General features: G+C 40.4%; 1 protein-coding gene across 1 annotated transcript in view; it reads right to left on the bottom strand.

Moving 5' to 3' along the window:
- Aass (aminoadipate-semialdehyde synthase) overlaps window positions 1-15,491 on the bottom strand; it is a 49,431-nt gene that overhangs the window by 17,238 nt on the left and 16,702 nt on the right. The window contains exons 9-12 of the mRNA XM_032906898.1: window positions 12,843-12,965; window positions 12,364-12,475; window positions 2,527-2,586; window positions 2,220-2,287 (exon numbers count right to left, since the gene is read on the bottom strand). Coding sequence (XP_032762789.1) covers window positions 2,220-2,287; window positions 2,527-2,586; window positions 12,364-12,475; window positions 12,843-12,965 — 363 coding nt within the window. The remainder of the gene's footprint in view (window positions 1-2,219; window positions 2,288-2,526; window positions 2,587-12,363; window positions 12,476-12,842; window positions 12,966-15,491) is intronic.

Here is a 15,491-nt window from a genome sequence, read left to right as displayed (position 1 = left end):
TAAGAAGAGTTCTTGGTTATAGCAATGAAAACTCTAACAAGACATGGGGCTACAATGAGGATTGGACTATTTTTTCTTGCTTACTTACAGTCCAGTAACGTGATTCATACTTTGTCCTCCCAGACTATATTGGGTCTGGATGCTGGATACCTGACTTCCTCCTCAGCAAAGTCTGAGGAGACAACAGTCTGAACAATGGATTACTGTTCCTTCACCAGAACCTGTTTTGTCAGATATCTTTAGGCTTATGTAAGAGATTTAGAAAGGATTTTAATTCTTGGCCCATGTATTCTGTTAAAACTTGTACTTTTTGGAAAGAGAACTTTTGTTTTGACAAATGACCTCCATGGTAGTGCCGGGGTCTTGCTCAACTAGAAACCTTTATTGTTTGCTTCATTATGTTTTGAGTGTGGGAGTGATTATTAAATGCTTTTAACTGAGATTCCCAGAATCTGTGGGCATGGTCTGGTACCGGGGACTTCACACCAAGCTTGGATGGCAGAGTCTTTAGGGTACTCTTGCACTGCAATCTGCCAACCTTTTCATTTGTAGTAAATGGATAGTATAAATACTAACATAAAATGTTCATATCCATCTTCACCCAGAAACACATGCACACTACTGATAAGAGATCTCCTTCAACTCTGACCCCCATCTATTTAACTGAACAATCATTACCTGTTTATTACATATTCTTTCCAGTAGTACCTTATATAGTTTGTATAAATAAAACATTATTTCGATGCGCCAATATAAAATGTTTAACACACTCCAAGGTTCCAGTTCAGTCCACATCAACAGTACCCCTAAACCCCAAATTCCAGGTTAATAGTCACTGCGCTATGCGATGAAAGGAATGTAAGGCTAAAGTAAATTCCCTTTCTAGGTAAGAGCGCCATTATCAGATTCCTGCCATAAAACTACAGTAGGGCCGGGTTGGGGATTTAGCTCAGCGGTAGAGTGCTTGCCTAGCAAGCGCAAGACCCTGGGTTCGGTCCCCAGCTCCAGAAAAAAACAAAAACAAAAACAAAACTACAGTAGGGAATGCTAGCAGGAAGTTCCAGCAACTGCAGCCAATCAGCTCAGCTGTCCCAGGAAGTCTGACACACAGACTGAAGAAATGACAGACTGGTTGACACATCATTACGATCTCAGTAAGGAATCATCCAGGTAACAAGGATAAGCAGAATTATAAAGAACAGGCAAATGTGATGCTTCCCTAGAAGAAACTCTCTCACAGAACTATTAGAAAGGCTTTTTGAAGTTTAGAATTTAGAATTCTTTTAGAATTTTAGAACTCTTTAGAAAGAATTACATACTCAAGTGTTTAAAGCCAGAAGATTACATTCCCACATTTCGTTGAGCAGGTCTAAGCAAACTAACTATATATAAGCAAACTATGTAAGAAAACATACATATAAAAACAAAAACAGAAGCCTGATTCTGGCACATCCCTTTATTTCTTGTAGCAAGAACCACTTTAATAAAATAAAATAAAATAAAATAAAATAAAAGGTAAGGTAAGTGTTCTATTATGTTCTGTTTTCTCCCTGGCTTCAGTCAGCAATTGTTTGTGTGTTGTTTTGCAAAATGTGAAAAGACCTGCGGAAGTACAGTCTGTAGGGAAACAATAGAATTTCAAGAAACATCAATGTTTCCTAACCCTGACAGGAGACTCATTTAAGGAGGCAAGGGGGCTGACTTGATAGATTCACGGGCTTTTAAAGTCACCTTTCTGTTCTCATCAGCTGTCTTCTTCACTGTCTCTGTCCATTTCTACTCATGATCCCACTTTGCTAAATATTATATGGAACAAATCAAAGCCCAAACCTTCAGCAAAAAGTCCAAACAGAGAGCACCACACAAAGGGTTAATATGCTGATTTCCTCTGGGGGGAAAAAGTAACTTAGAAATCATGGTATGCAAACTGAAGAGGAACCAACAGAACAATTCACACAGCAACACTGTTTCACTCTTGTGCCGGAAGGCCACGCCCCACCGGGTTTGAACCACTGCTGTGGCGTTGCTATGCTGCTCTTCAAAGAAAAAGCATTCGTGCTGGCTTCAGCAGTTGCTTGCTTTGGATTTCTAACATTATCCGAATGTACATGCTATATAAATCTAATGTTAACAACTCTCATTGAAATCTTTAGGCATAGTCATCAAATCCGAGGTAAGAATTAAAGAACAATATCAGAAGATTTTCTAACAGGACGTACCTGCTTTCCCGGAGTTTCTGTATATATTTGTATTTGTCCGTCAATAGACCATTGGATGTAATCACTGCCTAGACATGTATATACAAGACAATGCTTTAGTGTTCAACATTCAGTCCTAGGAATACGGACATGTGACTGACAGAAGCGACAGAATGACAGAGATGTGGGAGAGGGCAGGAGGGAAGAAAGAGTAGGAAGGAAAAAGACAGATGTCAGGAGAGGAGGGGGAAAAAAAGACACATTGCAAAGAGAAGAAAAGGACGGTAGGGAAAAGTTACGTTCACATGAAGACATTCTCATAACTTACATCTCGCACGACCGGAGAGAAGTTCTGGCTTTCCAGAGGCTGTGACGCATCTGATAACAGCTGTGAGCAATGAGACCAGAGGAGAGTTTTAGTTTTATGGGTAACAAAACACTTCAAAACTCAGGAATAATGACTTGACCAAGTAGAGCTCAAAGTGGTATCTATAAGCTGTCCGTTTTCTTTGAAGATTGAATCAGAGAGACAGAAGACACCTCTTCCTTCTCTTTCCCTCTCTCCTCCTCTACCCGCAACATCAGACAGTTTCTCTACATAATCCTGGCTGTCTTAGAACTCACTCTGTAGAGCAGGCTGGCCTTGAACTCACAGAGCTCTACCCGCCTCTGTCTTGGAATGCTGGGATTAAAAGTATAAGCCATCACACCCAGCCCATATCTCACTACACCTGAGAAGCCTTCTCTTTTTCCCAAGACCCAGAGGTCAGCAGTAGAGTATCAGTCAGGACTTTCTTAGGTTAAGGTCTAGAACACTTACCCAAATAAGAAACAAGTCATTACATAGGGGGTACTAGAAACAGACTATAACATTGTTTTTGTGCATCTGAAACAGATAGTCAACAAATAGCTATTGAATTCAAGGGAAAAGAAACTTATTATCCCCAAGCCTATGCCCTGTAATACCACAGAGTCTGTAAAAAAAAAAAAAAAAAGTAAAAATCTAACAAAAATGTACCAATAAAATGACTTCTAATGACGTTCTGCTAAACCTATTGATCAATGCCTTGCTCAGCCACCACTAGGGAAATTTCCTCCAACAACAGGTAGGAACAAACACAGAGTCCCATAGCCAGACATCATGCAGAGAATGAGAAACCTTGGAACGCTCAGCCCTAAATGGAATATTTCCATCAAATCCCTCCCAGCAAGGTTCAGGAAACCCTGTGGAGGAGAAGGCAGAAAAGTATAAGAGCCAGAGGGGATGGAGGGCACCAAGAACACATGGTCCTCTGAGTCAGCATGACCAAAGCTCAGATGAGCACACAGAGACAGGCACGGAATGCACGGGGCCCGCTCAGGTCTCTGCAGGTCCTTTGCGTATATATTCTGGGTTCCAATATAGTGGTTTTATGGGGTTCAAGTGTATGAACAAGTGGGTCTCTGTTTCTTGTGACTTCTCTAGGACTCGTTTCCTTCTGTTTACTTGTTTCATCCAATTCCGATGTTAGTTTTTGCTTTATCTTATTATATTTTATTTCACTATATTTTATTATTACCCCTTAGCAGCCTGTTTTTTTTTCCCCCTAATGAGAGACAGAAAGTGAGTAGATCCTGAAAAGAAGGGAGGTAGGGAGGGGTGGGAAGGAGTGGAAGGAGGAAAAACTGTAATCAGAATAGACTGTATGAGAGGGGAAATCTATTTTCAATAAAAGAAAAAAATCTGATGAAGAAAAAAAGTAAAAAAATATGGTAGCGTGTACACTCTAAAGTAGTTCTTGTTACGGTTTGTAAGGAAGAGCTCCTCACAGCTCTAATGTCTGACTGAACACTTGGTAGCACTGGTTTGCAGGATTATGGAGCCTTTGGGGCCTGTGCAGCTGGAGAGTGTGCAACACAGAGTGGACCTTGACATCTACAGCTTAGGTTTCTTTACTTCCGGATCCTCCCAAATACAACCAAGCACCCTCATGCTCCTGCCACCACCACTTAGGGCCATCCCTTCCACCATGCGCCGAAATAAACCCAACTGGACTTTTACAAGAATGTGACGTGAATGGCTTCCGGACTAGTTCCTGACATTGTCCTGTTTGTGTCTGAAACTCCATGGTCCCAGCCCAAAATCTTAACTAAAGCCAACTTCAGAAGTGATGGACTAGGGACTAGGTGGCTAGAAAGATTCCTCGGGAGTTTAGAGCGCTCGTTGCTCTTGCAGAAGACCCAGGTTTGCTTCCCAGAGCTCACATAATGGCTCACAGCGATCTATAAGAAACTTATACGCTTACAGCTTAATAAGTATTGTAAGAAATTAGGTAATGAACTTGCTTGTTCAGTGGAGAAAAGCTTGAAGACCGTGTAACCATTCAGAGTATGGTGTGGCTGTGTGTGCCCATCAGAGTATTACTGTGCTTGCTATATTTGCCCATAGTCACTGTAAGAGTGAGTGAGCAAAAATTCCCAGAACCCACACAAAGAGGAGAAAGTGGATTCCACCCACAGGCAGCAGCACACGCACACACATACACACACACACACACATACACACACGCACGCATGCACTCACACTAATAAATAAAAATTTAAAATTAACCTACAGAACATACCAATTCAACGAAATAAAAGCAAATGATAAAGTACTAGGTTAAGCTCATTCATAAACATAAATGTAATAATCTTAAACAAGATAAACTGGTACGTGAACTCAATAAAAATACGGTTAATAGATATGTATAAACATACATGTGTGCATGCACTTGCACACACACACTTACTCAAGATAAATCAGAAAAAAAAATCTTTAGTGTAAAATTGTTAGGAATAGCTCCAAACAGAAAGCCATCCGAATGTCGACCAATGGTAAAATCAACAGAAGCTGACACGGCCATTAGCTACTTGACCTTGGTCACAAATAAAAAATTAATATACTGTGGTCAAGTTGGGTTTACTCTAGGAATGTAAAGATGGTTTGATCTGAAAGTCAGTTGACAGAAATTATCATATTAGCAAAACAAAAAGTCATATAATCTTGATGAACACAAAGTATAATAACCATTATAAGAGTTCAAAAGTCTTTGATATATAAAAATATATGAAAAATTTATAGTAAATGCAGGCTTATTGATGAAACTATTTTCCAAAGTGGGGGGAGGGCAAAAGAGTCAGAAGATGGGGGAGAGAGGCTATAAAATACCAACTTTAAAAAAAATTTATTGGTTGTTTTATTTATTTACATTTTTGGATGTTATCCCCCTTCCCAGTCTCCTTACTGCAGCCATCCCTCCTCACCCCCTGCTTCTATGAGGGTGCTCCCCCACCCACCCCTCCTGCTTTCAAGCCTTCACAGGAAGAAGGGCCCCCCCCCATTGATGCCAGACAATGCCATCTTCTGCTACTTATGCAGCTGGAGCCATGGCTCCCTCCATGTGTATAAAATACCAACTTCTGAGTATAACACAGATATGACAACCATGAACTCACAGTAGATGCCTATTGTTCTGGTACTAGGTCCACAGAAGTTGGTCCTTGTGTCACTAAGCTATAAAGAGGGAAGGATTCGCTGGACTGTAGAATCTATTGTTGATCTACTGACAATCAACGGCTTGAGGGGAGGCATGGTATCACTTGTATGCCCACTGGTAGTCAGACCAAGTCCTGACAGTCCCCACACATGACCACACACAGCTCTGATCAAACTCTGAAGAACACTAAACAAAAACAAAGTAAGTAAATACTGAAAAGAGATGGGCAGGACTGGTAGAGGTAGGAGAGACATTCCAGAAGATAGAAGAAAGGGTACCCAGACTACATAGTATGTATGTATAAAACTTTTTTTTTTATTAACTTAATTTCTTATTTAAAATATTCCCTTTCCCAAGAACAAAATCCCCTTCCCTCCCCTCCCTTCTTTTATGGGTGCTCCCCCCATCCTATCAAAATCAAGGAGGGTTTAAAGAACAAAACTTACTATTAAATAAAAAAAAAAAAAAAGGAAAAAGAGGCAAAGGCGTTGCCTGCTATTCTCATTCACCATAAAAGCCCAAATAACTTTCAAAAGATACCAAAATCTTCAGGGTTAGATATCAGGACAGCAGATATAGAACTTTTTAAAAAGAGTGACTAGGGTAGTGGGTGAGGACAAAAGTATGGGGATGCTAATACTGTCTGACTTTAGATCCATGACTTTCATTGTAAAAGACCATTTTCACTTTTTTCTTAATAGTAGAAGATTTTATTTTTGAGATTATAACATTTCTCCCTTCCCATTCCTCTCTCCAAACCCTCATATATCCCTCTCCCTGATCTCTTTCAAATTCATATATTCTTTTATCATTGTTATTATGTGCATATGTATGTATTTTATAATATATATACATATATATATATATATTATTCCTACTCAGTCTAGATAATATTACTTATATGCATGTTTCCCTCTTATGGAACACATACCTTTGATACTTTAACACTTTATATTTTACATAATATAAAAGCTTTATATTTATATTACTTCCTTTAATAAGACATTTATTCACAAATGCTGTCATGATTAAGTCACAGTGGCTAACTCTCATGATGCTATAGTGCAAATTCATTGAATTGACCCACACACACTCTTATGAAATGTACTACATTGAATGATATTTTTATTAAAAGACGAGTAGGAGGCCAAGGTTTGGCCAAACAGGTAAAGGCCCTTCACCAAGGTTATGTTGTTACCTGCCCCAAACCTATACAAGATCAAATCAAGTAAGGATGGGGGAATGGGTTCATAAGACCTCATTCCCAGCCAACTGCTATTAGCAGTTGATGATTGCTTGAGGAGGGAGAGTCATTTTTCTTACAGGTAAGATGCCCACGCTTTAGTAGTTAGCTTATCATTATATATATATATATATATATATATATATATATATATCCAGTATTAATAGGCCTCAGGAGTTGGGTTTTTTTTAATATATGAATTAAGAGGAGAGATATTTTGTGGGTTTCTGGGCAGAGTTGGAAGTGGTGGGGGTAGATAAAATAAAAGTACATTGTATACATTTTTAAAAGAAATGACATCATAGTATTTGCAGGCAAATGGAACTAGAAAAAAAATAATTCTGAGCAAGGCAACCCAGACCCAGAAAGTCAAACACGGTATGTACTCACTAATAAATAGATATTAGCTATTAAGTGAAGGCCAATCATGCTACAATTCACAGACCTATAGGAGCCAAGTGACAAGCAGGGCTCAAGAGGGGATGCTTAGATCTCCCTGGGAAAGGGAAACAGAGTAGATCTTTGTGAGTGGACTGTGGATGGATTCAGATGGAAACAGGAGGGATCAGGTGGAGGAGGGAGGGACATGGGGAGAGTACGGGGAGAGACCGAGATAGGTGGGCATTTAGGGAACAATGTGGAGGGACTGGAGCACCAACCCAGCCACCAAACCTATGAGGTTGACCTTAAGGAGGGCTCCTAGTAGGAAGGATCCTGAACTGGCCATCTTCCAGTGGGTGGGACTGGGTCACCAACCCAGCCACAAAATCTGTAACCTAAACCTACCATGCATGCAAGAAGCTCAGGGACAAAGGTGTCCCAGAGCTTGTGGGAGTGGCCAACCAATGACTAATCTAACCTGAGATCCACACCAGGAGAGAAGGTCAATGCCTGTCACAGCCTAGTGGCCAGGATCCAGAAACTGATAGCTCAGAGATTTGGGGGTAGCGCCAAACAAGACTGAGCAAAATAAAAAAAAATATAAAGTTAATGAAATGATTCCTAATGCTACTCTGCTATACTCATTGGATCGGTGCCTAGCCCAGTCTCCACAGAAAGGCTGCTTCCCCACAGCTGATAACAGATGCAGAGACCCTCAGCCAAACATCAGGTGGGGCTGGAGGAACCCTACTGAAGATGGTGGAGGAAGGATCATCAGAGCCAGAGGAGTTGAGGACAGCAGGGGAACAAGGGACACAGAACCAACTAAGAAGGGCTCATAGGGACCTGCATGAGTCTTACTAGGTCTTCTACATACATGCTGTGTTCTTTACTTTGGTGTTTTTGTGGGAGTCCTAACAATGCTCCCCTTGGGGTATCTGACTCTTGTCTGCTCATGGGACGTTTTTGCTCCAACCGGGTTGCCTCATCCAGCCTTGATATGAGGGTTTGTGCCTAGTCTCACTGCATCTTGTTATGCGGAATTCAGTTGATATCCCTGGGAGGCCTGCTCTTGTCTGAAGGGAAATGGAAGAGGAGTGGATCTTGGGGAGAGGATGTGGGGGGTACTGGGAGGAATAGAGTGAGGGGAGACTGAGGTCACAATGTATTGTATAGGAGAAGAATAAATAAAAATTTTAAAAAGAAATACTAGCAGTCATATTCATCCACATGACTAATTCATGTTCAACATTTAACAGGATACAAATTGGGCTAAAGTACATAATTTTTGCACTGAAAGGATGTCTTAAAGCCAGGGATTTGCCGGTACTGCTGGCTACTCTAATACTCTGCTGGAGCCAAGGTGACTCAATCCACTTATTAGCACCAGGGAGTTTCATGTTAGATTAGAGGACTAAGCTTTGACAAACTATCCCTCATCTAAATACTGGGTGTAAATAAACCCTAGGGGAAAAGTTCAGGCAGTAAACAGCTGCATGAGGGGTTTAGAAATAGAGGGACCACAGGTTTGGAGAGAAGCACCAGAACAGAGAAGCATCCACAGGAATAACCGAGTTTCCCAGGTTTGGTATTGCTTTGACGACGAGACTTGGGTGATGTTCAAATTTCATAAACCATATTGACCAGAGAAACTTAATGGGGGAAAGAGTTTACTTTGGCTTCCCAGATATATAGTCCATCACATAGGGGAGTCTGGCCAAGAACTTGAAGAAATCATGGAGGAATGCTACTTGCTGTCTTTCCCGCTCGCACTGTGTTAGCTTTGAAATACAGCCCAGGACCACCTGCCCAAGCGGAGATGCTGACAACACTGGGACTCTACTAAATCAAGTGATAATCAAGACAGCCTCCTACAGAATCCACAAACCAGACAGCCCTCTTCAATTCCTCAGGCAATACAATTCCTCAAAGTGTTTATTCCTGTCAAGTGACTCTAGACTGTACCAAATTGACAATTAAGATTAAGTAGGGCAAGTGGAGAGGTAAAGCAGTGTTGGAAACGTACCAGGCACAAAGCACACAGACTCCAGAGTGGTAGGGACATAAAAATGGTAGATTCAGGAAAAGGAGGTCAGCTTTTATGTAAGTCTCTTCTGACTCATGACCTACACACTGAGTAAGTGCAGGCCAGACTATAGCACACATTCAAGTAGAGATAAAAGACCCTTGTTTTATTTAAGCTGGCTGGCTCCACAGATGAGATGTAATTTTTAGTTTGAGTCTAATGTTGATTCTAAACTTGGCCTTTAAAAAAAATTCACCATTTTTTTCCAGATTCCCCACAATATTCACAGCCTTCAGAACACTTGCCCTATGACCTAGTCTCAAAGGTAGAAATGATCCACAAACTTCAAACTCAAGTTTGCCCAGTGTTAGGAGGAGAAGAGACAGCAGTGTTCCCTCTTCTACAAGTTGCCTCCCATGGTTTTGGTTACTCAATCAATTACAGTCTGAAAACAATCAATAGAATTTCCTGAAATCGACTATAAATAAGTTTTAAGTGTACGTCCTTCTGAGTAGCAGATATAATTATATGTTTTCCTTCTGCATCTCATTTGACCAGCGCATCCATGCTGTATATACTACCCCCACACAGGCAACATTAGAAGTCATCTAGATCTCAAATCAGCTGTGGTGGTTTTTAAGTCTCTTAATGCCCAGGGCCATCCCATTTTTACTTCGCTTTCTTTTATCACATAGACATTGTTATTAAGTTATCAAGAGCAAGAAAGGCATACAACTCGCAAGGTATTTTGGGACTGAGAGACCATGTTGACCTAAATTTTATAGGATGATTATTATCAATGTTCTATTTCGTAATTAACTGTTATTATCGATCTTACTGAACCATGTTTTTCAATCAAACTTTGTCGTAAGTATGCATGTATAGAGAAGATATATATGCAGGCTCTAATACTATGTATAGTTTCAGACAGTAACTGGGGAGTCCCGCAGATAGAGAGACTAACATAAAGATCACAAAATGACTCTTAAAACTATGTTCCATGTGGTAAAGAAAAATACATTCCTAATAAGAGAAGCAGGGAGTTGGGCGGTGGTGATACACAACTTTAATCACATCGCTTTAATCAGACAGATGGGTCTGAGTTTGGGGCCAGCCTGGTCTACAGAGCAAGTTCCAGGACAGCCAAGGCTATACAGAGAAACTCTAACTCAAAAATCCAGTATTGATAGTGAGTATTGATCGTGTAGTAGGAGCCAGAAGCTTCAAGCCAGACCAATGACTCATTGCAGTGAACATCTGCAAGAGAGTAAGTGTGGACAAGAGGGTACACTGTGGGACACACTGTGACACTCTACAGCTTCTTCAATGAGATTTTTCTTTTTCTTTTGGGAGGGACATTGCAAGAGAAGAAGGCGGGTATGAAGGGACAGGGAAATGAATGTGATTGGGTTGCCTGATGTGAAATTCACAAAGAATCAACAAAATTTAAATGATAAATAATTAAAAATAGAAACCATGAAAGTCCAATAAAATAAAATGAGGATGATGGTGGTGGTGGTGAAATCATGGAGACTCTCAACAGGGAAAAAGAAAACTATCAAGAAATAAATAATTACTGCTCCTAAGTTAAAAAGTGTACAGACAGGTTTGCCACCATTATAAAAACTACTGTGGCATTTACAGGTCTGAAGCATTTTTTGAATTCTGAAGACTCTTATACTCTCACACACATAGCCACACATACATACATACATACATACATACATACACACACATTCAATTAATAATAATGATAATAAATATTATTTTAAAAATAAATCTAGTCAGTAGAGAAACAATGTCAAGGAAAGTGAATATAAAATGCACCTAGGACATTTATTGTTCCTTTTCCCACTAGACACACACACAAGCACTGAGACATTTACACGTCTAGGATATAAAAACTTAGGAAAACCATTAAGATTGTATAATACAACCAGAAAATTTTACAGGTGTGTATCTGAGTGATACCCTGGGTCACAAGTCCAGCTGATGCCCAGTCTCACTATTGGTGCTCTCCTGATGCTACTACCTCCCCTCAGAGCCATCTTCAGACACACTGCAGACTTAGCCTGCATCGGCACATGACAGAAGGCAAGAAACATCTCCCTCAAGTTGTCCTCTGACACTTCCCCAGGCATATCAGAGTAAGCATACTGCTGCATGCACACATACACATCCAAACACGCAACAAACAAATAAAACATGCTTCGACAGTATTTTCTAATGTGTGCATTCTCTAATGTCTCCTTATTAATCCTTGGGTTACTCAGAGAGGACAACTTCAGAGCAGAAGTTTTGACTACTCTCCCACTGTTCGAGATGGTCCCATTTCACAGTCGGAGAGAAATGGAGAACGAAGACACAAACAAGCCCTGCGGTTCATAAGCTTGGAATCTCTGCCAGACACTGCTGTTAGCAACAAAAACAAAACAAAACAAAACAAAACAAAACATCCCACACATGGTAAGTCTGAACCCAAGATAAACACTGATGGAAGAAAGAGCTTCTTTAGTAAACGGGACGGAATCTAGATTACCCAGCAATTCAGAAGTTAGTCCCAGGAGACGAACACCACCTCAGCGTAAGTCATCACCAAACACAACACTAGTGACTGACACCCAGTGAAATTTTGTGTATTTCCGGTTGTTCCGATCTATTAATTGTACCACAGTAAAAATACCCCCAATATAAATTGATCTACACAGCAAGGGAATCGATAAAGTAACTTTACCTGCTCCCCCTCCCATGTTGTTAACAGCCTTAATAAAATGTATATAATGAGATAAATGTAATCGATTGTGGGCATGGAGCCAGGAGACAAGTAACAGATTATGGAAAATCAAAATGGATCTATCTATGAGGACATTTAGGGAAGGGCTGGCATTTCATTTTACAACAGATTTCTTAGATACAGAAGACCAGAACATTCATCAGCTCACTTAATAGTTCTACCTAGAGTCACAGAGTTGCTGTGAAGCCTACCGGTCCCCTTACCATCTCTTCGACATAAGGGTAAAGCATGTCTCCAAAGTATTCTGTGGCCTCAATTGGAAGCTGCGCTGGCAAATTGTCAATGGAGCACATCAGAATCCCGGAGCCTTCCACACTAAGAGAAGCAACATCCTTTATTCAAATGCACAGATATGACTTGAAATTTTTCCCAGACTCTACACCACTACAACATTTGTTTCATTTTTATTTATATATCTGTAGTCTTGAGGGGGGGAAAAAGCCTATCACTATAAATGAGACTGATTTTCAAAGGAAACTATTTTTTTCACTTGGCAACCTACCTCCCATTTAACTATAGTGTATATTTCTTTAAGCATTCAAATTTCAATGTGATTTTTTTCCACTACTTTTTAACTCTGAGCATATACCCCCACACTTTCACACCTTCATAAAGAAGGGAAATGTTGAGTGCCTCAAACTAGTACATCGAGGCAAAGAGGCATCAACCATGACAAACTCACCTGTCGTGAATAATATGCTGGTCCGCGTCATACATGCAAAAGGGCCGTTCTATGGTAGTGCACTCAGTCATAAAATCTATAGAGCCTCCTGTGTCTGCCGAAATGTCACATATTGCCACAAGTCTGAAAATAATGGCAACACTCAGATTAGAGAGTGTCATTCTCAAGCCTTCGGGAAGACTAACAATGAAGAACAATCAAGTGTGCCCAAAACAAATCGCATTGTGTGTGGCAAATATTTCCCGGGCACTTAGAATCTTTGTTCTACTGTTCAGTCTTTGGGTCACTGTGTTGATGTAAGACAGAGGGTTCTTTAGTTTCCAGGAGAATAATGAAGAAAAAAAAAAAAGAGAAGGGAAGGAATCAGAAAGAAAAGGGGTAGGGGAAATCCTTTCCCAATAGAAAAATTTGATAGCAGACAGAACAAGGTGGTGTAGTTCGTCATCTGTAAATAACTAATGTAGATGGTACAGCTACCTCTCTGTCACACCTCCACATCCTTAGATTCAACTGAGACCTGAATGCACTTGAGGAAAATGTTGCATCTGTAGTCAACATACACACAATATGTTCCTTTTCATTATTACCTAAACAATATAGCAGAACCATTTGAGCAGTACTCTTGAATAAGAATTTTACTAGCATGTATCTACTCTACAAGTAAGTTTTATTTTAACTTTTTCATGCATGTATACAGTTTAACATATCCTCTTCTTTCTTTTCCCCCCATTGTTGAGCACTAAGCCTAGAATTTTAGTCTCACTATCTTTCTCTTTTATTTTTTCCTTTTTGAGTAAGAGCATCACCAAGTTGCCCAGTTTGGCCTTGAAGTCCCTCTGTCTCAGACAGAGCTTACACTTGTAAGGCTCCATCTTACTCACGAGTAGCTGTGACCTCAGCAGTGAATACTCATCACCAACAGGTCCATCCAGCTGTACTCATGTCTTAGGCATCAGGAGCAATACAGAGATGATGTTAAGTATACAGTGTATGAGCAGCTTGGAGATCTGCAAATGCAGCTCTCTTCTAGGGCTTAGAAACCATTCTCCACAGGCAGTAAGAGTTGACTGTACTGCATAACTCTACATATATTTTTATGGAAACCTCTAGAATAATGAATGGCGGTCATTGTCTTTTAAAAAGAAAAGAGTCATAGTGATCCTGTCCTGTCTTCAGTCATCACATGCCCACAGAGGGTGGTATCCAAGAGCTAACATTGCGCACTATTGCATGTTAATGGCTCTCTACTTATCAAGTAGCAGTCCTGAATTGAAATGCTTATCCTCCTGCTCCCACCTCCCCCCACCCTCACCCCCCACCCCACTTCTCCTGTTTTGACAGGTTTTGCTGCGTCCAGAGTTAGTCATTCATTGGACACTTTAAGCACAACTACTAAGCTTGGAGTAGGACTGCTTTATTAAAACAAAATAAGCAAACAAACAACAACAAAAAAAAAACCACACTATTTTTTCTTCCCCCTATCCCGTCCCCCCTTCCCATGCTTCTATGAGGATGCTCCCTGACCCACTCCTGCCTCCAAGCCCTGGCATCCCCTACACTGGGATATCCAGCCTTCACAGGACCAAGGGCCTCTTCTCCTATTGACAATGCCATCCTCTGTTGCATATGCGGCTGGAGCCATGGTCCCTCCATGTGTACTCTTTGGTTGGTGGTTTAGTCCCTGGGACCTTGGGGGGTGGTGTCTAGTTGGTTGATATTGTTCTTCCTATGAGGTTACAAACCCCTTCAGCTCCCTCAGTCCTTTCTCTTACATACCTTCCCACTCGTTTTTGTTTCTAACAGGCTTTTCACTGAAACTTGCAAGGACAAAATTAGTAATACATTTTGACCCATACTTTTGAAGTAAAAGAAAGTTTGCTGTTGAGATGGCAAATTCTCTTAAGAAAGGTTCCCATTCCTCAATTTCTGAATATATGATGCATAGAGAAACATTACTTTGAATTGAGCTCATCCTGCAGTATGTCCACATGCCGGTCCCAGGGTCAGTGATCCTTATGAATATAGAGGTGTTTCCCCAGACCAAAGCCCCTTGTTTTCTCTACTGAGGTAGACACTGCTTTGAGGATTATCCCAAGTATTCTCCGTATTTGCTACAAATAATAAAATTTGCTTCCCGGTCACTGCAGGGTTTTGCTTATCAGTTTTGAGCTGATCAAATGACCCAACCAGTGCGTTCTGTTCCGGTGAGATTACATTATCTAATCTCTTGTTACATTGTTTGTTGTTCCTCCTGGTCCACTGACATTTGCTTCAGAGAAGCAAACAGCCCAACGAGGCTTCTCTGAATTTTAGCTTAGTGGAATCCCTCGTACATAAGATGTTTAACAAATATTTATTAATTAACTCACTCACTATTTAAGAACTATTTAAATGTCTATTTTATACCAAGTACTTATTCAGGTCAAGACAAAAAGGGTCCTATCTTTCATGACAATAAATTCCAGTAGGAATAAAAACTATCATAAACACAGGAAAATAGAGTGTGAGTTTTTCAAAACAAAGTAATGAACTAGAGAAGAAGATTAATGATGAATAGATTTCTGAAGAGGAGGGGAGCGTTGGAACCAGAAACAAGTCAGAAGTCAGTCTCAAGAGGGGATGGGTAACTGTAAAATGCTTCAGAGAAGC

The sequence above is a fragment of the Rattus rattus genome, chromosome 6 (assembly GCF_011064425.1).
Source record: "Rattus rattus isolate New Zealand chromosome 6, Rrattus_CSIRO_v1, whole genome shotgun sequence".
In the NCBI taxonomy this organism is placed as follows: domain Eukaryota; kingdom Metazoa; phylum Chordata; class Mammalia; order Rodentia; family Muridae; genus Rattus; species Rattus rattus.
This window is presented reverse-complemented; position numbering and strand designations above follow the sequence as displayed.